The 27,255-nt window shown below is 42.2% G+C and overlaps 1 protein-coding gene across 3 annotated transcripts in view; it reads left to right on the top strand.

The window, feature by feature from the left end:
• Positions 1 to 27,255, top strand: part of Stox2 (storkhead box 2) — a 223,218-nt gene that overhangs the window by 99,725 nt on the left and 96,238 nt on the right. Inside the window, exon 1 of one of the 3 annotated variants that reach the window (XM_027927077.2) lies at positions 18,600 to 18,765. The exons of the other annotated variants lie outside the window; for them this stretch is intronic. Within the exon in view, the coding sequence (XP_027782878.2) occupies positions 18,600 to 18,765 (166 nt within the window). Of the gene's footprint in view, positions 1 to 18,599; positions 18,766 to 27,255 lie in introns of those variants that run through there. 3 annotated transcript variants of the gene reach the window in all.

Here is a 27,255-nt window from a genome sequence, read left to right as displayed (position 1 = left end):
ATGCTTACCCTGTGATAGTTCTCATTTATAGTATTTCCTCTTTCTTAGGCATTGTTTTAAGCTGTTCACATGTAGTGTCTTATTGAGCTTTAGGGCTCAGCCTTGAGCCCTGTTGCTATCCCATTTTACAGGTGGGGCTATTGAGATCCAGGGATGCTTACATGGCTGCATTTTACTTGGGCAGGCTGGGCCCACTGTCTTCCTAACATGCCACCTGGATCCCTGGTGTTATGAACCATGCTTCCAATTCCCCCTGGGCTTGAAGGAGCCTTCGAGAGCCCTGACTGCCAGCTTCGACACAGTGCAGCTTCCCTGGGCCTGCATGCGTTCTCTTGCCTGTTCCTCGCTAATCCTATGGCTACTTCTTATTCTGACTTGCTTATTTCTGGGCCCTGGGGCTTGGCAAGCAAAAGCAGGAGGTTCACATGGCTTCACTGGAATGAGGCAGACTCTTGCTCCTGTTAATGAGCATTAAACATCTGAGTTCTGTCCTTTCCCCCGCTGCACTTTAGAAAGTGCCCAAACCACTCAAACCACACAGTCACGCTGGTGGCCATAAGCAGAGCTGATTTTCAGTTGTTCCTTGAGCTCACTGAACTTTGTGTAAAGGAAGGGGGCAAATGGTTCCTTTTTCTGGACCCTAGAAAACAAGCTGGCTCCTTCCTGTGTAAGGGAGGAACAGGTTTACCAAAAAGAAAGATTTGCTTTTATAAACTGTCAAAGAGGTACTTGATGTGTTGTTGGGCTCTGTCTTGCCTGGTCAATTTCTTTCTTTCTTAATGAATCTGGCTTTGCTTTAGGAGTTCGAAAGATTTGAAGAATTGTCTTCAACAACACTGTTATGGTTTGAATGTGACTTTTATCCTCCACAATTGTTGAAGTCCTCAACCTAAATAGCTCAGAATAGCATCTTATCTGGACACAGGGCCCTTGCAGGTGTAATTAGTTAAGATCAAATCGTGCTGGAGTAGGGTGGGCCTTAATCCAATATGATTGTCATCTTTATAAAAGGGGAAATTTGGACACAAATATGCACATAGGGAGAATACCATGTGAAGACAAATATGATAAAGCAGAAGCCAAGGAAGATGAAAGATTGCCAGCAACTTCTGGAAGCCAGGAGAGAGGCAGGGAACAGGCCTCAGAAGGAACCAACCCTACTGACCTTTGGATTTTGATCTCCATCTTACGTTGTTGAAACCATTTGGTGGTTTTGGTTACAGCAGCCCTAGCAAACTAATACAAATACCTTAAATGAATAAACAATAAATACAAACACAGGGTTAACTGAATTTGATGGACTTGAGCCCTTTGCAAAGGTGGTCTTTCCTTTTTTTCTAACATTGCAGCAACTTAGAGGACCTTCACTCTGACAGGATCCTGGCTGGGGACCTTCATCAGGAGCACCTGTCTCTCCCACCTGACTCTTCTCCATGTCTCCTTTCCACTGGGCTGTTGGGCCTTTTCATAAACTCTAAATCCCAGAGACACTCCTCTTTAAAAGCTTCTAATTGCTCTATTTTCCCACCTCTTCCTTTAAATCTCTCCAGTTTGATTAAAAAAAAAAGTGTGTGTATGTGTGTATGTATATGTATGTATGTGTATGTGTATGTATACACATACATATATACACACACACATATACACATACATATATACACACATATACACATACATATATACACACACATATACACATACATACATATCTATCTTCCTTTCATAGTCTGGAAGTGAAATCACTACCCCCTCTCTCACAGAAGAAAATCCACCCTAATTTTAGATTTTGTCCCCTCCCTTAGTCCCTACAGTGCCTTTGCTCTCTGCCTGGCATTTGGATATCATTGTCTTAGGCCTTGCTGCCTTTGCCTGGCCTACTTCTGCCATGTGTTGCTCAAGTCAGAGCTGAGCAAGCCAGGGAAGCAGGGGACTGGAGTAGGCTGAGGCCGGAGGTGACAGTAAGCACGGGTAGGAACCCTAAAGGGGAGGCAGACCAACGTGAGAGACACACGCCAACACAACAAGAGTGGGACATCTGACCAAGAACCAGAGGCAGAGGAGAAGAGAGATGTATGTAGGGGCAGGAAGCCAGATCAGACACCCTCTGGAAATTAGTCTCTGAGATTTTGGAATAAAACCCTGTCACCCCCACCCCTCAATCTCTGGGTTAGTCCTCTCTCTTGTGGCTTTTGGGTTGTGCCTCATCACATTTCTAGGATGTTTTTCCCTGCAGAGAGAGGTAGGGAGCAGCCGGCTGTCTGGCTGGGAGGTGTGATCACGCCCTCGTTAGCTGAGACTAGGTGTGGACTGCAGATTGCGTCCGGCTTGTGTTCTGACGCACGTGCACAGGAGGAAGGTTAGGGCTTGCCCCTTTCCTCTGCTGCCAGTTGTCTGTGGCTTGGTGGACTGGAGGGAGCCCTTGGTCTCTTGGGAGTCATGCTCCCTCATTCCCTGTGCAAACTGAGAGAACAAGAGGGAAGAAATGTCTGGAAAATGCAGGTCCTGCTGGACTTCATGTTCCCATGTTCTTGTTACTGGCAGCATTTGCCGAGAGATTTTTGTCTTTGTTTTTTGGTAAATGGAGTCATGAGGCCAGTTTGGTATATGTCTTGCCAAAAATTAACCTCTTGCCACAAATGTTTGAGTCTTCATCTTTGTACTCAGGGATGAGAGAAGAGAAGCTAGTTACCCTAACTCACTAATACTTTACATTAAAAAGTCTCTGAAATTAAAATTACTGGTAATTTTTCTTGTCTCCCACTTAGATTTGTTTCTCTTATAAAACAAAACAGATTATCTTGACTGGCTTCTTTTCACTTAAAGTAGGGTGACCTTAAGTTCTAGTTTGCCCAGGAGCATACTGGTTTAAATGTTTTGTTCTAGTGTAATCAATAGCATCCTTTGTACTAAAAAAAAAAAAAAAATCCTAGTTGAATAAGTAACGTGGTAACTCTAATTAATGTTCCAGCAAACTGTTGCTAGGTTTTCTGACCTCCTATGTTTGAAATAAAAATACTGCGGCACCTTTAACATATCATGTGAATAATAATAGGAAGATTTAAGGTTAGTATTCATAAGCTTAATTATTTAAACTGCTAAATATTGAAACAGATTTTAAAAGACTTTCAAATGGTCTTAGCAGAAGTTTTAAAATAATAACATCTCTATATTTTTCATTTTACATTGCCATTGAAAATGTTGTTTATAATTATTGAAGGGTATCACACAAAAGTCCTATCATTGCTGGAGTTAAAGAAGGTTTTTTTTTTTGGTTCCTGTTCTGGGACTGAAATCTAGGGCCTCACATATGCTAGGCTAGTGCTCTACCACTGAGCTACATTCCCAGCCCTAAAGAAGTTATTCTTAAATAAAGTCTGGAATTTAAATATTTGGAGCCTTAGTCTTTACAATTACTGTAATTTGATGAAACAGGAAATACTTGAGTTTTGCTTCTTTTTTGATATATGATTTTAATTGTTCAGTATAGCATTTCCTTAAATTGCAGGAAGCCGCGTGTTGGAAAAAGGATCCAGCCTTTAAAATCCATCTGTGTTACAGTGTGGTTTTTCATTGGCTTGGGAAGCAGCTCTGTGGTGACCTGCAAACAGAATTGAGAAAAAGAAAACTTTCAAGATTGATTAGTCTGAAGGAGGCGTATGGATTTAACTCTAAATCTCATGCACCATCTGTGTAAATGCGCTGGGGAAGGCGTTTTAGTCATCTGGATAAATTTGTCTTCTAGTTTACATGCACATATATTCATAATAACTTATTAACAAGATAACCTAAAAATTGGGGATATTCTAGCAATAGAAAGACTGACATGAACTTCATTCAGACCACATAAACCACAGTGAACAAGAGAAGCTTTAAGTTTAGTTACTGCTCACATTAGGCATGATAGAAATATGGTGGATAGGGCAGAAAAAAAAATCCTGGTCTAGAAATCCTAAGACTGCAATTCTAGTTCTTTGACCTCTGTATGACTTTGGACAAGTTGCTTCTGTCTCAGAACTTTGGGTTTTTCATTTTAAATTCTGAAAATAATCCCTGCCTTCCCTGCTTTGCTTATAAGGCTCAATAAATTGTAAAGTCCTGTGTTAGGTTTTTGTCACTATAATAAATACCTGAGATAATCAACTTATAAATATAAAAGATTTATTTTGGCTCATAGTTTTGGAGCCAAAGGATCAATTGGCTCTGTTGCTTTGGGGCCTGAGCCGAGGTGTCACATCACAGTGAAAGTACATGGTAGAACAAAACCTGGTCACCTCATGGCCAGGAAGGTCACCAGAGGGCATAGGGGCATGCCCTCAATGACCTAAAGACCTCCCCACCTCTTCAAGTTTCCACCACCTCCCAATCCTGCCTCCCTGTTGTCTAAGGCTCCAACACATGGGTCTTTGGGGACATATAAGATCCTAACCACAGAAAGTCCTATGCAAACATAAGGCAATATTTATTTTTCCCTGAGACACAAGAATTCTTACCGATTCGTGGCTGTGCAGGATATTAGAGAAGATGAAGTAGACATAACATTTGTTCCTTTACTATCCTAAATCTACTTTATAAATCCATGGCATCTGATGCCCCTCTGCTAGGAACATAGCACCGAAGGGGGCCTAACACTAGCACATCATGGCACACATTTATCAAGGCTCTACTGGAGTTTTGAGATGAAACTCGATTCACTGCTTCTGCTGCCAGGTGGGGTCTGCACAAGCTGTAGGCCTCTGTAGTCGAGAAATGTTGCAACTCTTAATGGCAGGCCATGCCCCCGACCCCGGCAGCTCACTATCAATTTCTTCTTCTTTCAGAGTTCTTGTCTCATGAATTTGAAGAATGAAATCCACAGACCAGGAGGAGTAAGTGTAAGAGTAGGATCTATTGAAGAATAGACACAGGACCAGAAAAACCCATAGCAGGTTTTCTTCCGCGCAGTGTGCTAGTCTGAGGGTTTATGAGCACCTGGGTTACTGCTATTGGTTTAAACTTAATGCCAATAAGGGTTTGTAAACATGCTATTAGTCCAAATTTATGCTAATTAGAATTTGGAAATACTAACACTATTGGCCAACTCCCCAGTCCTGACTTCTAGTCAGGTGTCACACTTCTGTTTTGTCTCAGCAGGTCAGGAATGGGAGGTGAAGGCTGTCTAGTGGTCTATGCTTGCAGGTTCTGGGCTGCTGTGCTGCAGGTAGCAGGCTTTTGCAGCAGGTGTGTTTACCACATCTAGGCCTGGCCACAGAAGGATGACAGGCCATAGCACCTTGGCTTGCAGCACCTCAGGACCGCTAGGCCTGCATGGTGGGATCCACGCATGTTGCAGGCTGCGCTTGCTGCCCCCAGCCACTCCAACCCACCCAGGCGGCCATTCCACCTCTCCATTGCTCTGCTGCCTCTTCTCCGCAAGGCCTAGTAGGCCAGCTGCCAGGCTTTGCAGCCTGGGAGCCATGTCACTATTTTTTGAAATGCACCAGGCATAAAATGATTAATTATGTGACATCTTCCCTGGCCATCCCATTTTGAATCACAAATGGCATTATTTTCAGTCTTAGGCAGTGGTGTTGCTTTCTTCCATCACACATATTACCATTGTATACTCTATACATCTTGCTAAGTAATGGCTTTAATGGTCTCCTCCCATTAGAGTGGACTCCTTCATGATGGAGGATTTTGTTCTTGTGGTTGTTTATAGAGTTTTGCTTTTAAATTTTTGTTTTCCAGTACTTATAACCATAGCAGGTGCCCTGTGAACATTAGATCAATAAACTAAACAGCCTTTGTTCTTGAGGAGATCATGAGCCAGGAGGAGGGCAGGCAGATATTTTTCTATGGCATTACCTTGTGCACCGAGATAATAGGAAGAGCATTTATTGTTGTATAAGCAAATCAAGGACTTTTAATTGCAGGGAAATAGGAGTGCAAAGAAAGGAAGATGGAAAATCTTTGGAGAACTGACCTTATTTTATGTCTTGGAGGATAAATGAGGGTTTTTGAGGAGACCCAGGAGGCACTAAGCATCCCATGTAAACAGGGCAGCTTCCAAGAAGGCTTGAGATGGGAAATGATAACTGTTGAGGAATGGACATTGCTTGGTGCTTTTATACATTGCAGCAAGTGCCCAAGATGATTCTTTGGGGCATAGGGGGATGATGTGAGAACTTTATTTGTAGTGATTTTTTTTAAAATAAAACTAGAAAATAAATGGAAGCCTTAAAAATTGATACCAGAATGGATGCTGGGTGGGTCAGTTTTGTGGCTGCATGTTCCACAGGGGAGTCTGGCAGTATCACTAGGTGGAGGCGATTTCTGTGTGGTCCAAATGCTGTGTTTTACTTTAGCATATTTCTTCCTAATGCACTTTATCTGCTCATTAAATGGGATTTGCAGCTCCCATAATTTTCATGATTTTGTAATGAGTGGGAGAGTAACCATGAAAAAATACTTTCTACCACACAAAAGTCCACTAATGTGGCAAAGTACGTTAAGGCCCTGTTCAAATGAGATACACATCATTTACAAGGATGACAGCTATATTTTTGTGTACTTGCCTGCAGTCTGGCTGGGCACAAATCACAAGCCGCCACAAAGCACCTGTATCTTCAAACAGGAAACTTTATTGCCCGAACTCCACCAACACTCCACGCACACTCCCCGGGAACTCTCCCGAACGCCACCCACGTGGCTCCTCCAGCAACACACCACACACCAACCAGAACTCTCCCCGGGAACTCTCCGGGAACACCACCTGGCTGCGCTTGCACTCACTCTCGGAACCCCGTGAGAACTCAATGGGAACTCCAGGGCGCCCAACCAAGGCAGCAAGAGCCATCCTATTACTGGACAGTAAAAGTCTAATATATAATTGAACCAATCCAACATCATCTTAATGGCTCATCTCTCAACCATTACTTCTGGCAAAATGCCAGGGGCCATTCCGACTCGGCTGTGGCTCTCAGCATGTACTGTTTTGAATACAAACAAATTGGTACTGTCATGATCATCTGAGGAACCCAGCTTTGTGATGTTAGGTAGAGTTTGGGGGTCAATAGAAGGAGTGGTGTGAAGAAGTTCATGAAGATGTCATGGCGAAGGTGCCCTTCTACCTCCTGAAGTTTGACAGTAGAAGCGAAAGTTAACCACTTGTTATTTACACTGTAAGCCTGAGATGCACATGGAAAATTTAAAAATGTACTTAATGGATTGTTAAAATTGTCAGCCATGTAAATCAGGCAACTTAATTTCTACTCCCCCGCCCCCAACTTGTCAAGTTTGGTGACTCCAATCAAGTATTGTTTCATTCAGAGGCTTATTGAATTTCATGAGAAGAAACCTGGTATTTGTCTACTTGGGGTTTAGATAGACATGGGGTTTGTTGTCTGGGTGAGAGGCCCTCCTTGCTCCTGACTTTTTTAATGATCATATTTTGGTGTGACATTTGTCTGTTTGAAGGCTGATGAGTATAACTTTAGATTTGAAATATAGTGGCAGCACATGCTAATTTGTAAAGACAGTGCTTTTGACAGAGACAGTTTGAAAGGCTGGTTGCAAAATTCAACTTATGGGCCACACACTGAGAACATAGTGGACTGGCTTCTTTCAGTTAGGTGAACAGCCAGATTATGGATTCTTCTTATTTTACTTATTTTAGCTATTTTGATGAGATGCATGAAAGCTTGATAAAAGAGCCTTTTGGATGTTTTCTCAAAGAGGAGGCATAGATTTTATTAAATACCAGCATATGCAGAATAAATACAGATTCTGCTGCTCACATCTGGTAGCAAGGTTTATTGAGCAGAAGTAAGTGGCTTCATTGTGCCCAGCCTTGTCAGAGAAGACGCTTTGGTGTTTCCCAGTCTCCCCAACGGTGTTCACACGTGACTTCTCCCTGAGACTTCTCCAGGCTAGTTAATATAAAAACTGAAATATAAAAACTGATCTTGGCCTTAAACTGTTGATGAACCCAGTGACTGATTCTGAAGTTCCATTCTTTTAATTGAAATGCTTGTTTTGAAGGAAGCATTTTAACAAATAAATTAGGTATATGATTACATGTAGTTTGTCATATATTTTGTTGCAATTTTTAATATTTTCATTTTGTAGCATGGTCTGATTTCATTGAAATTTGTGTTACTTTTTGTGTTGTCTTTGGTAAGCAGAGCTGGTTTTCTGTTTAGGGGCTCCCTCTCCTAGCCCAGTGCCTTGGCTCAGGCCTTTAGGACATAGGAAGGTGACAGAAACACACAGTATGGTGACAGATTGAGTGGAGTGATGGGCATGGGCTGCATGGAGCAAGAGCAGTAAGGGACAGGAGCAGTGGGGATGGTTCCTGGGTTCTTGTCTGGGAAGACTGGATGGTGGGAACGTACTAATCACCACGTCTGGAAACGTGTGCCAAGACCCAGAGGCTGGAAGAGTGACAGGAAGGTGATGAATTCAATGTAATGAGCAGCTTGAGCTTGATGGTTCATGGAGTATTCAGGGAAGACACACAATTGACAGAAGGAAATAAGGACGTGGGGATCCAGGGGAAAGGTCTGGGATGGTGAGAAATATTTGGAAATCATCCACTAACAGACATTAAAACAAATCAGTGGATGTTGTCAAATTCAGTGGATTGCAAATGGGAAGAAAGGGTGATTGGAGGTGAAACTGAGAACACCTGTACTAAATGTGCAGAGATGTAATCAAAAATAGGAGAGCTAAGTGGAGTTTTAAGAGGAGAGAGTGGAGATGAGCATCAAGCAAGAAACCAAAAGAGGACCCAAGTTCTGAATGGACTTGGCAATGGTCAGATTCTCAGTTCTGTTTACAAGAGGAAAAATGTTAGTATATGTAATTAGGAATTACTTAACACTGAGAAGTACTGTGAGGACAAGGGCCATAGTAGGTAGCATGAATGAGAAGTATTAGAGAGTTCAGGAAAAGGGAGATCAAAATTAAAAAGACTTCCCAGTTTCTATGTGTGGGGTCACCTGTCCATCAAGACTGGCGACCTCTATGACCTGTGTCCTCCCCGACCCTGCCCTTGCCCCAGTGTGCTCAGCAGGCTCTAACTTGGCCGTGCTTCCTGTCCACTCTTCTCCATTCTATGGCTGGAATTCAAATCCAGACTCGCCTCATTTGTTGTACCACTTTGTTTTCTGTGTTATTTTCCACACTGTGGCTTGGTAACTTTTTCTTAAACAGCTCTATTGAGGCACAAATTTCATGACAGTTATCATAAAACTCATCCTTTTTGAAGTGTACAGTTTGATGTATTTTAATAGATTTATGCAATTGGGCATCCATCATCAAAATTCAGTTTTACAGCATTTGCTCCAAACCCAGAGTTCCTTTGTGCCTGTATGCAGCCAGTTCTCACTGGATTAAAAATTTAACTGCATGTCCAATTATGTCCCTCCTTTGCCTAGTAGTCAGTGTACCCCCTTTCCTTTTGCATTATGCTCTGGTGAAGGCCTCAATGTGAGAAACAATAATATTATAAAATAAGTGCCTCCTGAGACTTTAGAAGCCATTAAGAGATGATGGGCTGGTTTTGCTATGCAAAACAAAGCAAGCAATTCCTTTCTTCCTGCCTGTGGCAAGCTCCAGGTCAGAGCAGAGGTGGGCACAGCCTACTTAGCATACGGTGCCCCAAAGTGATGAGACCTCAGGTGGCTGGAGAAAGCCTCACGTGGTGGTGTGCAGGTGTCCCCAATTGGCTTCCATCCTTTCACTGTTCCTCATCCTTTTTTCCCTCTTGCTATTCTTATTCCAGAAAAGCCGCATTTGAATTTTACAAGGTGTCCTAGATACTGTCCCACGCACCACACCCCGGTGCTCTGCTGTTTTCCATGCCAAGCCCTGGTGTAGGGAAATCTGGGTCATCACTGAAGCGTGTCGTGAGGGGACCTTCTTGCCCTATGCAGAGGGGAGCAGGGGACTGTCCTGCACCCAACATAGTTGTACATCTTCAGCCCTGGAAAGGGTAAGGCCTGGACCAGAAGTTCAGCTTTGGGTACATGGATGATTCCAGGCTGTGCAGAGAACTGCTTCCTCTTCTTCAGGTCACAGGTCACAGCAGGTCATAGGTCACAGGACAAGATACCCTTACAGTTATCTTTATGCATCTGGAAATGTTATAAGGTTCAGATTGGACCAGCAAAAGTACAAATGGTCCCATTTACAAATAGGCAGTTAGGATTTGATCAAATGTGAAGTGAGGTTTGAGCTAGGTCTTTAAAATAAATTTAATAATGAAGACTTGGCTTTAATTCAGCTTTAACAATTATTGGTTTATTAAATAAGAGGAGGATGCATTTGAAAATGCAACATTTGCTAATGTATTTAGTATCAAATTGAAAGAGCAATAATGTCGGTGTCTATAAAGTTTTTTTTTTTAAAAAAGACTTAAAACATTTTTCTATGGGTCTTTTAAAAACTCATTTTCTAGTAACATTTGGGTGGAACCTGACCATGTCAGTGTGCCTTTGAGCTTCTCTTTTGTATTTATGATCTGATATTAGGCTTTGTTTTTAAATATAATAAAGGAAGGAACGTGTGCCCCTCCCCCACCCTCCATGTGTGCAAGTAAGGCTCAAAGAACGATTCAAAAACTCATCCTCTGTACCATGCTCATACAAAGCCACTTCTTGACTGTGACCTTGTTGTTTGAACTCTATTCTTATTAAGTGCATTTGCATCATTGTGTGACAATCAGCCCCATCCATCTCCAGAACTTTTTCTTCTTCCCAAACCGATGCTCTGTAACCATTATCCCTGTCTCTGGCACCTGGTGGGCCTCTTTCTCCTTTGCTTCTCTGAATTTGGCTACTCTGGGATCCTCCTATAAGTGAACTCATACATTTGTCCATTTGGGACCAGTTTATTTCACTTAGCAGAATGGCTTGAAGGTTCCTCCATGTTATAGCATATGTCAGAATTTCCTTCCTTTTGAAAGCTGAATATTGTTCCATTTTATACCCCTGTGTGTGTGAGTACTTGTGTGTGAGTGTGTGTGTGTGTGTGTGAGTGTGTGTATGTGTGTGTGTTGCTGGGGATGGAACCCAGGGCCTCGTGCATTCTAGGCAAGCACTCTACCACTGAGCTACGTCCAGCCCTATACCACTTTTTCTTGATCCATTTATCCATCAGTGGACACTTGGGGTAGTTTTCACTTTTCTAGATTCTTCTTGATCCCTACTGAATGCCATGGCTCCGGAGCACACTCCTGCTGGCCTGCGTTTTATTTTCTTCTTTCTTGTTCTAAGCTAAGTTTATGGAGGCCGTGTCTTTAAGCTCTCTGACTTAGCAACACCCTGGTGTTAGTGGCAACATCCAGGCACATCACTGGGACTTCGCCTGTTTAGTTATATGATATGAACACGGTTCATGGGTAACCCGAAGTATCTAGAAAAGATTCAGAGTTTTTAAATGCACTTTTTCCTCTTAGAGCTCGATTAGCATTTGGGGGGCTAGGTTTCCAATATACACCAACATTCAAAAGCTCAGAGAGGTCTGGCAGGCCTGTTTTAAATAAAATATTTTCCAAACTTACTTGACAATAAACTCTCTTTTCAAATCACAGCTGTGAACGAGCCTTGGACAAGCATTCCCTGCAGCACAGCTTTGAGAGATGCAGAACTAAATGCACACGTGGGGGTCCACAGGAGGAGAGAACATCTTCTGGGAAAGACCATAAAGTGCTAGAGCTTTCTGATGAAGGTCTAACTAGGAGTTGCCAAAAACATCTTTCAAATGTGCCCGAGGGACAAAGCCTTGGTCACTACCTTACTGCCTTAGGAGGGCATATGTAGGTGAACATGAATATACGGGTGTAGATATTCATCTTGTAAGAAATCCCGCCCCCCACCTCCGTTTTCCATCTTACAAGCCTCTGAAAGCCTCCTTCAGGGACTGGCTCTTTTTCTGATGTCCTCTGTTTCATAACCTAGGCCACACAACCACCTTACACCAAGGTGTGTATGTGTATTTTTTTTTAAACTTGTTACTCAGTGTATTTATAAAATTAAACTGCTAGTATTTTTTTGTAATTCATGTTCCAGGAAGAAGCAGAAAGATAAATTATTATCAGATTTAGGACTCTGATTTTTATTCAAGAAATATTTGAATCACAAAGTTCCATGCTTATGTAAATGCATACACACTTATTCCTCTTCGAATGCTGAAGTCATGTTACTACATCAAAGCCATGCTTTGCCAGAGAAGAGGCCAGGGGCAGTTTGGTTTCAGTTTCAATGGAATGTACATGAAATTCCAATTTGATGAATTTAATGCACTAATGGAAGTTGCTAATATTGTATCCATGACCTTCCTTATATCTATGCTGCTATGTGCTTGGAAGGTTCTGGACTGAGATTGATCTTCTCTGGGCTACATGTTCAGGACCAGTTCTGTTACCTCTTACATTTATATGTTTACATTTATTTATTTTTTACTCAAATCAACCTTAAAAAAATTACTTCAGTAGTTCAGTTTCTCTCTGATTTAATTTAATCTACAGTTTGTAGTCAGTGTGGACTTTTAATTGTTGGAGGTAGGGAATTCTATATACAGCAAAGGTTGTTTACAGATACTTAGACCATTAATTAATGTTCAGTATACAAATGGTTCAAATTCAAATATCAAGCTTTGCTTTACTTGCTAGCTTTCTGTTACTATAAGAAAATACCTGAAATATTAACTTAAAAAGAACAAAAGGGTTTTTTTTGGGGGGCTCACAGTTTTAGAGGTTTCTAAAATCTGCTTATTTTTTAAATAAGAAAAATAGAAACAATAACTCTTACAGTTTTGACTTTGAAAAGCATTTGATCAACTCAAATTGAAGATTAAATTCCCTTTACTCAACCATTAGTTTTATTTAGAAACACAATGAAATACATTCCCTTGAATACTTAATTACATCTGTACATTTGATGTATTTTTTTTAGGGGGGGGGAGAGAGAGAGAGAGAGAATTTTTAAAATATTTATTTTAAATAATAAATATTAAAAATTAATATTTATTATTTAAATAATAAATATTAAAATAAATAACTAAATTTATTTAGTTTTCGGTGGACACAACATTTTTATTTTATTTTTTTATGTGGTGCTGAGGATCGAACCCTGCGCGCCCCATGCATGCCAGGGGAGCGCGCTACCGCTTGAGCCATATCCCCAGCCCTGATATATTTAATTTTTTAAAAGTTGTTATTTTTATCAAGGTAAATACACACAATTAACTTATAATTTTAACTATTTTAAGGATATAGTTTAGCAAAATGAAATAAATCCAGAACATCAGCATCTGTCACCACCATCCATCTTCATAATTGTTTCATCTTGTAAGATTAATACTTTCTACTCATTGACTCCCCACTAGCCCTTCCCCCAGTCCTAACAAACATCATTCTCCTCCGAGTCTCATAATTTTGACTATTCTGAGTTTTCATATATGTGGAATCATACACTATTAGTTTTTTTTTTTTTTTAATATATACTTGGAGACATTTAACCACTGAGCCATATCTCCAGCCCTTTTTATTTTTATTTTGTAAATTTATTTTGGGACAGGGTTTCACTAAGTTGCTTAGGGCCTTGCTAAGTTGCTGAGGCTGGTCTTGATCTTGTAATCCTCCTGTCTTAGCCTACTAAGTCACTGGGATTTTGGGCCTGCATATTTGTCTTTTTTTAAAATATTTTAAAAAATTTTTTAGTTGTAGTTGGACCCAAGGCCTTTATTTATTTTATTTTTATATGGTGCTGAGGATCGAACCCAGAGTCTCCCATGTGCTAGGTGAGTGCTCTACCGCCGAGCCACAATCTCAGCCCACCTAATTGTCATTTTGTGACTTTTTTAATATTTATTTTTTAGGTGTAGATGGACACAACACAATGCCTTTATTTTTATTGTGGTGCTGAGGATCGAACCCAGGTTCTGCCCGTGCTAGGGGGGCGTTCTACAGCTGAGCCACAACCCCAGCACTTTTTTGTGACTTTTTTCACTTAGCATAATGTCCTCAGGGTTCATCCATGTTGTAGCATGTGTCAGAATCTCCTTCCTTTTGAAGGCCGAATGATATTCCATTGAATATGTATACTGCATTTTATTTATCCATCCATTGATAAATACTTGGATTGCTTCCACATTTTAGCTGTTGTGAAGAATGCAGTTATGAACATTGGTGTATAAATATCTCTTTGACACCTTGCTTTCAGTTTTTTTTCCACTGTTGTTTTCTGTGTTATTGTTGACAGTCGCCATCCTAATGGGTGTGAGGTGGTACTTTATTATAGCTTTAATCTGCATTTCTCTAATGATAAGTGATTCTGAGCATTTTTTATGTGCTTTTTGGCCATTTGTGTATCTTCTTTGCAGAAATATCTTCTCAAGTTCTTTGCCATTTTGGAATTGGGTTATTGCATATTTGTTGCTGTGTTAAATTTTAGGCTTCCTGTATATATTCCAGATATCCATCCTTTATTATATTTATGATTGGCAAATATTTTCTTCCATTCTGTGTCTTGCCTTTTTTTCTCTGTTTCTAATGTCTTTTGATGCATACAATTTCAAAATTTTCATTAAGTCCAGTTCATCTGGTTTTTCAAGTCATACTCTTACACATTTAATTTTTAAAAGGCAGTTGATGTATCTGGGAAGGCTTCAACCCAAATCTTCCCCTGTGCTTCACAGGCATTCCTTAGTCACCCCCAGGTATTGCTAGCCCCTGGAGCAATAACTATGAATAAAATAAGAACAAAGAGCAACAATCACTAGAGCAAACTCTTAGGCTCATGGAGTTTACATTTTATTATCCCTTAAATTCATTCAACTGTTACAAACTTCATAAAGTTTTAAGTGAAGAGAATTTCAAAGTTAAAATTCTTACCCCTTTCAATCGAACATTACGACTCTAAAGTCAATAACACAAATGAATTAGAATCGCAAAGCAAATCTTTCATTAGTGTTGCTAATATGTTTGATATATAAATACCATATACACAGATTGTTCTTAAGCCTGATTCAAGAATATTATTCTATAAAATCAATTTGTTTTATCATTTGTTTATTTAATGCTAAACTTTTCTATTACTGAATACTGGGGTTGCAAAACTGAATGTGCTTGATGGACACTTAATGTCCCACATACATGACTGGCTCAGGTAGACGGAGAGAGATGAGGATGTGGGGGTTACAAATGACCAAAGTGAATCTTTTCCACATAACAGATGGACACAATAAGTTTTAACAGTGGCTACACATGTCCAGTCTCTTCAGATAGGGCTCATTTCACAATATACTATTTGCCAGATGAAAACCTTCTATTCATAACCATTCAAAATATCTGATTCAATGAATAAATTACCTAACTGCCCTTCCTCTCCTACTTTGCCCTCTGATGTGGTTTAACAAACACAGCATATGACTGTCAAATTCTCCTGTGTCAGGTTGTTTGGCCTTGACCACTGGATGATATGGCTGTCCTACTAGGTCTGCTTTCAAAAGTGGCTCAATGAAGCTGTAGCCCTCCTCCCCAAATATCCATCAACCCACCCCCAGTTTTTCATATGAACAAGTTAATATTTTTTCAATTTCAAGTCAAATGTGATTCAAACTTACTTTCTGGGAAATTCCTAGCTGATTCCTCCCTTCAAACAGACCCCCTTCTCTAAGCCCTTTCTATATAGAAATTCTAAAACTATTGCTGTTTCTTTGCTTTAAACTCTTTGGTGGTTCACATTACACCAGGAACAGAGTACAAACCTCTTAACATGGCCTGCAAGTCCTTGCATGATCTGGCTCTCCCCTCCCTCATGACTTCATTCACTCCAATTCCAGCCACACTGGCCTTCTTTCATTTCTTCCAACAGAAGCTGACTCTTTCCAACCTCAGGGCCTTTGCATGGGCTGTTCCCATGTTTTCAAACATCATTTCCCAAACTCTTTGCTTAGGTAGCTCCTTATGCTGTAGGTATCATCAGCTCAACCATAATTTCCCATAGAGGTCATTTTTTTTTCTTCATAGAACTTATTGTATCTCTCAGCACTCATCACGGTGCTAGCTAGCATATACAAGAGTCAAGAATTATTTGTTCAATGAATGAATATCACAGTTGCCAAAGGTATCACCATTAGCCTTAAATCAAACTATTATAGTCATTCATGTAACCATTTTTGATTCATGGGAGGTACTTACTGTTGAATAGAGATCTCTAAAGGTCAGTATCTTCTGCATTCATTAATACAATTATTTTTATTTTCCTTTTGGTTCTTTACACATTTAGCCTATAGCTTCTAAAGCGGTAGTCTTTAGGCTCTTAGCAGTTCTTTTACATTAAAGGAGACTTTTAGCAAAATTCTAACTTAAAAAAAATGTCACTAAGCATTAGCTGATTGGTTTACAGTTGGTAATAAATACTGATTAGTGTAAATATAAGATCCATAAGAGACTTATGGAGACTTATGGTCATTTATTTACCCCTGGTATCCCAAGGGAGAGATCATACTGGCCGCAGATTACAGAGGGCAGCCTTGGCATACTGAACGATGGACGCTCTAGTTCTAGATTCTGTAATGCCTCTGCCTGGTTTTCCAAGAATCTTGTTTCTCTCCCAAAGAAGTCAACCCTTGGAATAGCACCAGATTGTGCTAGAACTTCCTGAACATTAACCATTTAAAATCTGCTGGCGTTTCCACGGTTATCAGCCTAAAGAGCATATCCCTAGATTTAATATCCCTGTCCCCTGTCTTTGCATCTTGGCACCTGTGACTGTGACACAACAGCATAAAAAAGATTTTGAACGTTGCGTTGTCACAGGTGGAAAAAGAATGCCCAAACGTGAAATAAAATACAATGTTAAAAGGGAAAATATTTATTTTTGTTGTCTACAGCTCGAAAGCATTTTTTTTTTTTTTTTGAAAGCCAAATAGGGGCGGTCTGGAAAAAATGGCAGTAGGCGGATCGTGGTTGGGGTTCGCAGCAATGTGGCCAGGCGCCTTTAACTCGGCGTGACCTCGGCGTCCCGGGCCCAGCGCCCCGGCCCGGGCGGCGCATCGCCCCCTCCTCCCCTCGCGCGCCGCGCGCATTGTTGTCCTATAGCGATTGGTTGTTGGGCCAGAAACAGCTGTGCAGAGCCGTGGGTGTGCAGGGGCTGTGGACCTGAGTGCAGCCCAGGCGCCTGGCAGTGACTTACGCCGGGGATCCTGGGGGAGAGAGAGGGAGCCGAGGCCACTTGCACTGCGTTTCCCGGCGGCGTCCACCCAGGCCTGCGCGTCTGCCGCGGTCGGAGGAGCTCGCGCTGGCGCCCCCTCCCTCTGGCTCTGGCTCACTTCGGGGTTGGCGCAGGTGGGCAAGGCAGGGCACCGCAGCTCTCCGGTTCCCACGAAGCCTCGCTTTCTCGGCCAGGGGGAGGGACCATCCTAAAAATATGTAAATATCCAAGCGCTGTCTTAGGCTGGGGCGCCAGCCAAGGTCCCAGCGCCGCCTCGGGGTGTTTTACATGAAAATGAGAAGCCTGTCAGGATCGGCGGCTCTTCACTCGGGGCAGCTCGGTGATTAGCAGGAGACTGGGCGGCTGTCCTGCTTCCTGCCCTTCCACACCCGTTCTGCGTGTCCGCTTCTGAGCCGCGGTGCCGACGCGCGGGGTCGATCGGCGGGCTCGGCATCCTTGGCAGCCATGGCTCCCGTCGCCGCCTGGGCCAGTAAGTAGGAGCACGCATGTGGAGGGGGGCACATGCGTGTCGCCGCCGCACACACCCACCCACCCACTCACCCACACCCACACGCGCGCACACCACCCGGAGCCTCGGAAGGAGGAAGATTGACGAGGCGCCGCAGTCGCCGGGACAACTGGGCTCTTCCTGGATTCCGCAGGAGCCCGCCTGCCTTGCCGCAGCTGCTGTCTGCAGAGGCTGCCGCGATCCCTGTGCTCACGCGCCCCCCATTCGAACCACGGGAATGAGGACTGCCTCCCAGGGACTGCAGGGGAGGCCGAGCCAGCCTACGCCGGGGACTGCGGGCCGCACGGCTGATAGGCCCGGGGGGACACGACTTGGACACTGTCATCCCCACGCCTCGCGCTGAGCCGCCGGACGCGGTGGGGCTGCGGCCGCCCCTCCGGCTTCCCGGGAGCCGGATCCCGGGTCAGCCTCGGAGGCCTGGGCTTCCTCATTTGTTTGGGTCTTTTGTGCCGTGGCTCACAGTTGGCTAAGCACTCCTGCGCTGAATCGGGCCATTGTCTGCGCTCCCATTGCTTTCACGCTGCAAGTCTCGGCGCCCCCACCCCGCCCGCCCCCTCCCCGCCTCCTCCTGGCCAGGGAGCCTCCTAACGTGCCTTTCCCCCCAGGAATCTGGAAGCTATAAGCCGGGCGGATTGCAAATGAAGTGTAATGCATTGTGGGACGTGTGTAAAATCGGAGCCTTCGCCGTGGGGGTGTGGGGGGGCGTGGGGAGGGCCGGACCCGCCGCTGGCGGTGTAGACGCCGACGAGGAGGGGCTGGGAAAATGTGCGCAGAGTCCGCCCGGGTCGTGCCCGCCTTAGACGGATGAAGCAGCGCGCTGCGCCCCGGCGCTGAGGCCCCGAGGATCGGGGCAGCAGGTCGCCCTCCCCACCATGAAGAAGACCCGGAGCACAACCTTGCGGCGAGCCTGGCCTAGCTCGGATTTCTCGGACCGGGCCTCGGACCGCATGAGGTCCCGCAGCGAGAAGGACTACCGCCTGCACAAGCGCTTCCCCGCGGCCTTCGCGCCCCAGGCTTCGCGGGGCTACATGACATCAGGTTGGTAACCGCGTTTCTGCCCCCGGGCCGGGTTCGCGGGGCGTGCTCGGGTGCGCGGCCGCCGGGGTCCTTGGAGCAGAGGACCGGCGGTGATGGATGCGATAAGTTATGGGGAAAGCAGGGAAAAATTAGCTCACATCCACCATTTTGTACCTCCGCAAGATCCACAGCAGGCCCTCTCAATATGGGGTTTGGGAGCTATTAGTTAGGTAAAATCCGGGAGGGGGGACGAGCCGGGCGTTTTGGCTGCAGGGAGATAAATGACTGCAAGCTCCGGCGCTGCAGCCTCCTTGAGCTTTGTGAAAGAGCCTGCGTCCAGTGTTGCCCGCAGGACCAGGCTGGCTTGCTCCTGCAATTGTGGTCAGTTACCTTAGTGGGTATTTAAACGGCCCCCTTTTCTTAAAAGGGAACAGGTTCGATGCGCCGTTCTGGATGGTTCGAGTCGGGGGAGATCCCTGCATACATACATCCCAGGCTTCTCCGAATTGCACGCAGGGAACTATGTTGGAGCTCATTGAATGCATTCTGTGGGGTAATGGTGTGTATGCGGATTGAATACTCACATGATTCTGCGTGGATTTAACATATGTTGCTTTGAATTAGGTTGCATGGAAAGAATGGAGGCAGTATCGTGTATTTGCATGTCAGACAGAAAGGACAAACAAAACGGTAAATGGAAGTGAAGGCTTCAAAATAGGTTTCATCTTAAAATGCCATGCGTTAAAAGCCTTTCTGAATGAGTTGGTTCTTTGGAAATAAGGCGGAATGGCTTTGGTTCGTGATTTGGGAACCCAAGGATAATATACTTGAAATGCTGAAGGAGGAAAATCCTGGAAATCTTTCTTTGCTCTCTCCTTACTTGTTGTTAACCTTATATGTAAGGATGTGTAAGATACCATTTTTTATGTATTTTTTTTCATGCTGAAAAGAATCAATTTGCTTCTAAACACAGTGTAATGGAAAAATCAGAATTTTATTTTAAACCACATATTATACCATTCTAAGCTCTGTCTTAAGTGGGAAGATTGTTTTAAGCTTGTGGTTGATACTTATAGTCAAGCTTTCCTATCTTTCTCTTAAAACAGCAAGTCCTTTTAAACTGGGATCAGCATCTCATGCTTTAAAAATGTCTTGTGACCACATTTCCATGCATATAAAACCTAAATAAAATAACTATCTTTTTTATTGCAAAATCAGGCTACATAAGGATGTTGTAGTATTTTGGCAGTAAGGCTCCCTTGATTTTCTCTTAAATGAAAAGCCAAATTTGTAAAGGAAGTGACAACTACAGTTTATAATTCTGTAATTTGAAAGTCACTGCTGTGGTTGCTGTATTCTTCAGACTTGTGACAGAAAAAATTGAAATACACCTAGATCCAAATCTAACCTCAAAACACAAATGTACATAAGCCCAAGTCTGCACTGAGTGTTCAGATAATCCTGGCTTTCATATTCTTAGGGTTTGTATGTCTTCATTCCACATTTAGCAGGCCCCTCTTTTCTGCCTCCCTAAGGAAAGATTTAATTGTGAAGGTATAGGAGGGCAGGTGGCCATAATTTCTTCAACAAACCTGCAAGACTCCAATAATCTCAAGCTCATTCCCAAGGAGACAATTTTTTGTCTATTTCGGCCTTGCTTCATTATTATCATCACATTTATAGTCTTTGCAGAAGAACTTCTCTACTATTGCCAATGCTACAAGACATTTTTGAGGAATGAGGCTTTTAATTTTATAGGATTTCATTTCTTGGCCTCCAGAAGGTAAGATGGTCTTATAGTGATAAGGAAAGGTAACTTGTTTCAGGTTGGTGGTGTTTTGCCCAGATTGTGTTCAATTACAGACCACAAGAAGAGCTGTGTCATTCATTCAGCATTTTGTGGAGTGCCTCCTCAAGGCAGAGTGTCTTCCTGATTCTCATGGGTTACAGAGTTGGTTGGGTAAGATGCAATTTCTGCCCAGGGAGGGAGAGCTGTTATTTATTCTTTTATTTTAAGTGTTAACTAATGCATGGAATAAAAAGCAGGTATTGGTGCTAATGGGAAGGAACAGTAAATATTAAGACAAACACCTACAGTGAGCATTGAGAGTCGGTAAAGTCAACTTTTTGGGGGGGCGGGTAAGTTGAGGGAGGGAGCATCTTATCTCTTTCTTTTCCAAATATGGCTCCTTCATCATGAGAGTACTGACACAAACAGATGCTATATTGAAACTCTTTGAGATCATTTGTAAGAAGTTCTCTTCCCTTTAGGGAATGTAAAGGAAATCCACTTATATGCAGGCAGTTGCTCTGGGTACAAACAGAGCTTTTGCCACATATAATAGAATAGAAAAGGAATCAGCTTAGATATACGTGGAGCTCTTCACATTTCTTTTTTTCTATTTGTCAGTCATTTGCTTTAATTACTACTCATATTATCATACTTCATTTTTAGTAAAAAGAGTTTTTGGTGTGAGTAAATTACTTGAGTTCAAAGGACAAGATAGCCTCCTCAGAGATATACTAAGTCATTTAAAATAGCTTTAGCTAAAAAAACTATTTTTCGAACTCCCCCAGCAAATATTCTTGAAAAACAAGGGATTTTTTTTTTTTTTTTAACTTTGGGAAATGAGGGATCCTAGCAATACTTAGAAATAAATGTTACTGGTGGTCCTTTTGGTCTAGCATACTTATTGAGCACACAGTGGGTGCTTCAAGCAGAATTACAGGCTTCTGTGATGGCTTTCTAATGAGGCAGCACCATTTCTAACTGGTAATAAGTAATTACCAGTGTGGAAGGTGATTTATGGTAGTGGACTTGACATTTAGACTTGGCCTTTTGTATCTCTTCAAGATAACTACATTTCAGAGGTTAGGTTAGGCACACATAAAACTAGCCTAGGTTTTGCAAAAGGACAGTTTTGGAAGATTCTGAAACTTTCAATCTTGAACACTATGCCTTCTATGACTGTTTTAATCTCTCCATCCATGCTACCCAGTCTAAAGTAATCCGAAGAATTCACAAGCCTCCTAGCAACCAGGAAGTTCACAGGCCAGGAGATGGGTTCATTGTTCCCTTGCATATTAATTTCCCATTGGTAGTTTCTGAGCAGAAGGGGGAAAATCATGCCTTTTGTTCAAATCAAGATGAATAATAAAATGCCCTAGGCATTATCTGAAGAAGAAAGGGTGTTGAATAAAAATGGATGTGGGATCATGCTTTTGCATTTTCTAAAACTGGAACTTGTGATATTGACTGGAGATAGAAAACTCCCCACAAAAAGGGCAATCTGTATAACGCTAAATACTTCGTATATGCAAACATGCTCATGAACCACTATGGAATAGTTTTGAAGGCCCCAAACCTGTTGTGGATGAAGCCAGCAGAACCTCCTGTGTGACAACTGTGTGAACTATGACCTCTTCATCCAAATGATGCTAACTTAGAATTTCCTTCACTTTCTCTTTTAGTAGCCCTGGGGATGAGTGCTTTTTCATATTCCATATATAGTACCACCAAAGTTTAGGGGGCATTCTTATTAATCGAGATTGCAAAGTAATTTTTTTTTTTTTTACTTGACAGGTTCTACATGTTCATAAAAGACTTTGCTGGTGAATGAGAAAGCAGAGTCGTGGCATATTTTGATTTGATACTTGTCATTTTAAACAGCATCTTTAAGGAATGAAGTGAACTTTTTGTTTTTTTAATACTATGGCTTTTAAGGATTTGAAAAGAAATAAGACAAAAGCATATCTTAAGAAAATTTAGATGAGTTTTGTTTGCCGATTTAACGAATATAATCAGTGGGGAGGAGTGGCCAGCGCACCACTTGATTAGTTTACTAGTGTCCATTTTACAGAAACTAATTCTGGGGCACCTTTGACTGTGTGTTCCAGTTCCTTATGCTCTGTTATTTTAAGACGTGAGAGTTTTTTGGGAGCGGAGCATGGACGCTCGAGGTTCTAATCTGGGCCTGCCAGGAACCAGCTGTGTCCCCTGCGAGTAATGTGACCTCCCTCCATCTGTAATGAGGCCTCCGGTTCCACACTTCCATTACAGAACTGGGCTCCGCAGTGGCTCTGTAATGAGCAAGTGCAAGACTTCTAAACACTAGCACATAAATTGTTAGAAAAACCCTTTGCCCTTTTCTACTTATTGGAGTCATGTGCTTTTATATGTGGGAACAGTGCTCACGTTGCAATGAAATCCTGTTTCCTGTCATCTTCAAACCTTACCTTAAATGATAGCATCTCGGGGCTCGCCCTGGTGACCAGTACGATGGGGAGAGGATGACAGATGAAGACCTGGCAGGTTATAACCATACTCAAGTTTTAATAAACAGCATCCTGTCGCCTCTTTCCCCATTCTTTGCAGAGATCCCTTTTCAGCCGAGCTGTTTCAACTGTGTTTTAATTTGAAACTACCTATGTTGACTCCTTCCGTTAGGCATGTGGAAGTGAGGAATATTGCACTTGGTGGTGAATGACTTTATTCTTTATTTCCCAAGAGAACATGAATGTGCTTACCAAAGGTCACCTCTCTTGGTATTTCAATATCTTGTACACTCTTGTGAAGGTTTTTATTTGAAAAAAAGGAATATGAGTATATTGTGTAAAAATCTTAGAATATTTACACCTCCAGAGCAATCCAGGCCTTTAGTTCCTTGCACCCCAGAGATGATGGACAGTTCAGACAATAGTATGTTTTGGGGTCAAGATTGCTTATGTTGAATTCATGTGTAACCAGAAAGAAAAATCTGGTTAAGATCCTTGCTAGTGGCATAGTACACTAACTTTTCAGTTTAGGACAAGCTTTTGTAGATTAGTCATAGAGATGGTGTGGTATAAGGAATCAAGCAAAGGCTCTTGTAGTTTGAGAATATGAATACAGACAACTCTAAACTAACTTTAGCAATAGTAACAGAAATGAAATGACATGGGTAATTTTTAAAGTAGGAAATAAACTTTTCCTCAAGTAATAAATCCCTAGACTATTTTTATTTGACATTGGAATGTGCATCCAGTTGGCCAGAAAATCCTGTTGATTTCTACCACTTAAGTTTTTCCAAAATAGGTCTCTTCCTCTTCATCCTTGTTGTTTAAATCTTCTTCTATTCTGCTATAACATCTTCCCAACTGACCTCTTCCCCAGTCTAATCCATCCTCCATGCATCCCAGAGGAATTTTGTTTTGATTTTATTATTTTTGATCTCTCCTAAAGTAAAATTGATGTGTGTAATGAGTGTCTAGGGCCGGGAGACCTGCTAGGAGGTATTGGGGAGGCCACTGTGGTGATCACAAAGTCAGAAGTTGAGGGACCCTCAGAGAAAGAATCATGTTCTCCAACACTACTGGGCATTAGCATGCCACTCTGAAGATTATTTTTTAAAAAATCATGCCCATATGCTTTGTTTTTACAATATCTCTGATGGATGTGAAGTCACGGAGTATGAAGTCTTCATGGTAAGATTTACACCACCATTCCTACATCTTCCTCTGTTCCTTCTCCCGTCACCCTGTATGCGCCCCAGGCTCTGGGAGCTCTTTATCCTCAGCTATACTTGCTGCCATTATGTATCTTTGTTACTTTATGTGCCCCTTCTTAGAATGTACTCCCCCCCACCCCATGTCTACGTCTGGTAGAATCCTATTGAACCTTCCAGAACCAGCATGGCCCCTGTGGTCTCTTTCAGTCTTTTTCCAGATCCTTTCTGGAGTGAATCTCTCATGACATTTGTTTGATACTGGGTGTTACAGCAACACAGTCATGTGTTGTACCAGCAGTACCTGTGCACCTACTGTACAGGATAGTGAGCTCCCAACGGTGTATCTGTTTTATTCACATCTCTGTTTTTTGCCAGCAACCACAGAGCTTGGCACTGATCAGGACCCAGTAAATGTTTATTGAATGAATGATTAAAACATGAGTTCTCTTGAAAAGTTGGATGAAGAGATGTCTTGAATTCTTACTATGAGTTCTTTTTTTTTTTTTAAATAAATATAAACCCTACTCTCAGATCTGACCCTTGAAGAATCTCCTACTGTGACTGGTAGGACCAGCTGTCCATCAGTGGGACATTGGAAAGCAGTAAATGATAGGATATAATCAAGAGTCAGGTGGGGTGGTTGATAGGGTTGGTGTTGGCCGCATGGAGGGAGGACTTGCTGGGGTCCTGAAGGAGTGGGTAGGATTTGGAGAGATGGAGAAGGAGAAAGTTTAGGGGAAAATTGAAGTGTGAATGAAGGCATGAAAAGGAGAATGGATGTGTGACATTTGTCATCCTGTAACTTTGGGGTGTAACTAGAAATGATGTGTAGGTTTCAAATCTCAGGTGGGATCTTGAAATTTGGGTGGGTTCAGGAGTTTACAGGGCAAGTAATAGATTTGTGACTTTGGGAGGGAAACCAGGAAAGAACATTTTCGGAAATGATGTCTGGCAGCGGCTTGCAGGATAGAGGGATGTTATGAGCCTGGAGGTGTTTTGGGGGGACCTTGTGGTAGATCACAAAGGAAGATGACGTGGGATCATCGTAGAGCCAAGCTTCTCAACACTGCAGGTGCACGGCACCTTGAAGATTTTTTTTTTTTTTTAAACCATGTCCACATACCACCTTGTCTTAGTCTGTTTTGAGCTGCTATAACAAAATACTTGAGTAACTTGTAAAGAGGTTTATTTGGCTCGTGATTCTGTTGACTGGAAGGTGCGAATGGCATGGTGCCAGCCTCCTGGCAAGGTTCCCCTCACCCATGGCTTCATTACAACATGTCCAAAGGGAACTGGCTGTGCACAGAAGAGACAGATCACGTGGGGTTGCCTCACTTTATAACCCACTCTCAAGAGAGCTAATCCAGTCACATGAGACCTAACACACTCCTACTGGATAGGAATTAATCCCTTCCCAAGGGCAGTGACCTCATGATCTAATCATCTCTTAAAGCACCATCACCTTGTGGAACTGTTACAGTGGGGGCCAAGTTTCTAGCACCTGAATCTTTGAGGAGCAAGCCACATCCAAATCATAACACATCTGTACTGTTGTTTACTTAATATTTTACTTTCAACTTGACCCACTCTTTATTTAAGTGAATTAAAAAGAAAATTCCCTTTCTGTGAAATTATGGGTTTCACTTGCTAATTATATATATTTTTTCCTAATCTCTAGTAAAATGAATATATCACTCGTTCAGTTAAAAAATATTTAACTAGGTACCACCTAAAATGAGCTCATGTACCTGATTGGAACTGCATAGTAGAACACCTGTGTAGGCCAAGGAAGTAGAGATGGGAGGGAAGAGGAGAGAGAGGGAGGACCTGGGAGAACAAAGGAGCTGGCTGTTCTTTGTACTTGATTGGATTTAAGAGGTGAAAGAATAAAAGGGGAACCAGACCTTTTTTTTTTTTTTTTTTTTTGAAAGAATTCAATAAATGACCAGGAAGCTGGGAAAGGTGAAGCCGATGAACAGTTCTGTTCTGGACTAACAGATGAGCTAAGCAGAGGGATCTTGCAGGCCCACGATGAATAGTAAAACTTATGGGGACAGGTTGGAGGTCATGCATGCAGCAGTGTCAGTTGAGAACACGAGGAGCGTTTAGCTTTTTGTACTTTATGTTCAGCTTCTCAGAGGCGAACAGATGACTTAGGTTATTTTTATTTTCAGCAGATGGAGGGTCAATTGGATTCCATTGACTCTGAGTTCTTCTTGGGTTTTTAAAAAAACCTGGAAAATCGAGGTTCGGATTGCTTGGAGATGGCTCTCCTGTTTGTAGGAGCAAAGGGTGGTTTAATTTTTGGATTTGTTTTATTAGTGTTTGCTTTGATTCAGAAGCTACTTTTTTTTTGTTGGTAAAGGACTATGATTGTGGTATCTATAGTGAGATTTGGAAAGAGGTAGACTGTTGCAGGTAGCTCACAAGAGATGAGGACAGCTATGTAAATACCATGTATTTCAAACATCTGTCATATTCAGGGGAAAAATTATGGCTTAGGTAACTCATACTCACAGTTAAAATCTCCATTTATCTTTCTACTTTAATCCATGATGGCTCCTCTAGGCCAAGTTTTCTCTTTTTTGAAGATAAAAGTGATATTTGGCAGATGCCTGTGGGCACTTGGGGTAGCAGGACGAATGCCTGGCCTTATCCTTCTGATAGCCATAGTTTCAGAGGGAGGAACCATCTAGCTTTGCAGTTCATAGCCCCACCTCACCCCTACTGCAAATTCCTGTCTAAGACAGCTAATAGACTCTTCATTGCTTTTAGCACATCCGCCTTTTGCTTTGAAATAATTTCATTATTAGATAAAATGAAGGCCCCAGTAGCAATTGAGGTGCATTATTGGTTATCTCTTTTTTTTTTTTTTTTTGGTACCTATTATCTGAACCTCTCTCTTATGTCTGTGTAGTTCCCCGTTCTTATGTATTGAATATGTCCTCCCAAAAGATAACAGTCACGTTCTAGTCCCTGGTACCTGTGAATATGACCTTATTTGGAAATAAAATATTTGCAGATG

Source organism: Marmota flaviventris, chromosome 3 (genome assembly GCF_047511675.1).
Source record: "Marmota flaviventris isolate mMarFla1 chromosome 3, mMarFla1.hap1, whole genome shotgun sequence".
Classification (NCBI taxonomy): Eukaryota; Metazoa; Chordata; class Mammalia; order Rodentia; family Sciuridae; genus Marmota; species Marmota flaviventris.
The sequence above is the reverse complement of the archived record's forward strand: the minus strand, read 5'-3'. Positions and strand labels throughout refer to the sequence as shown.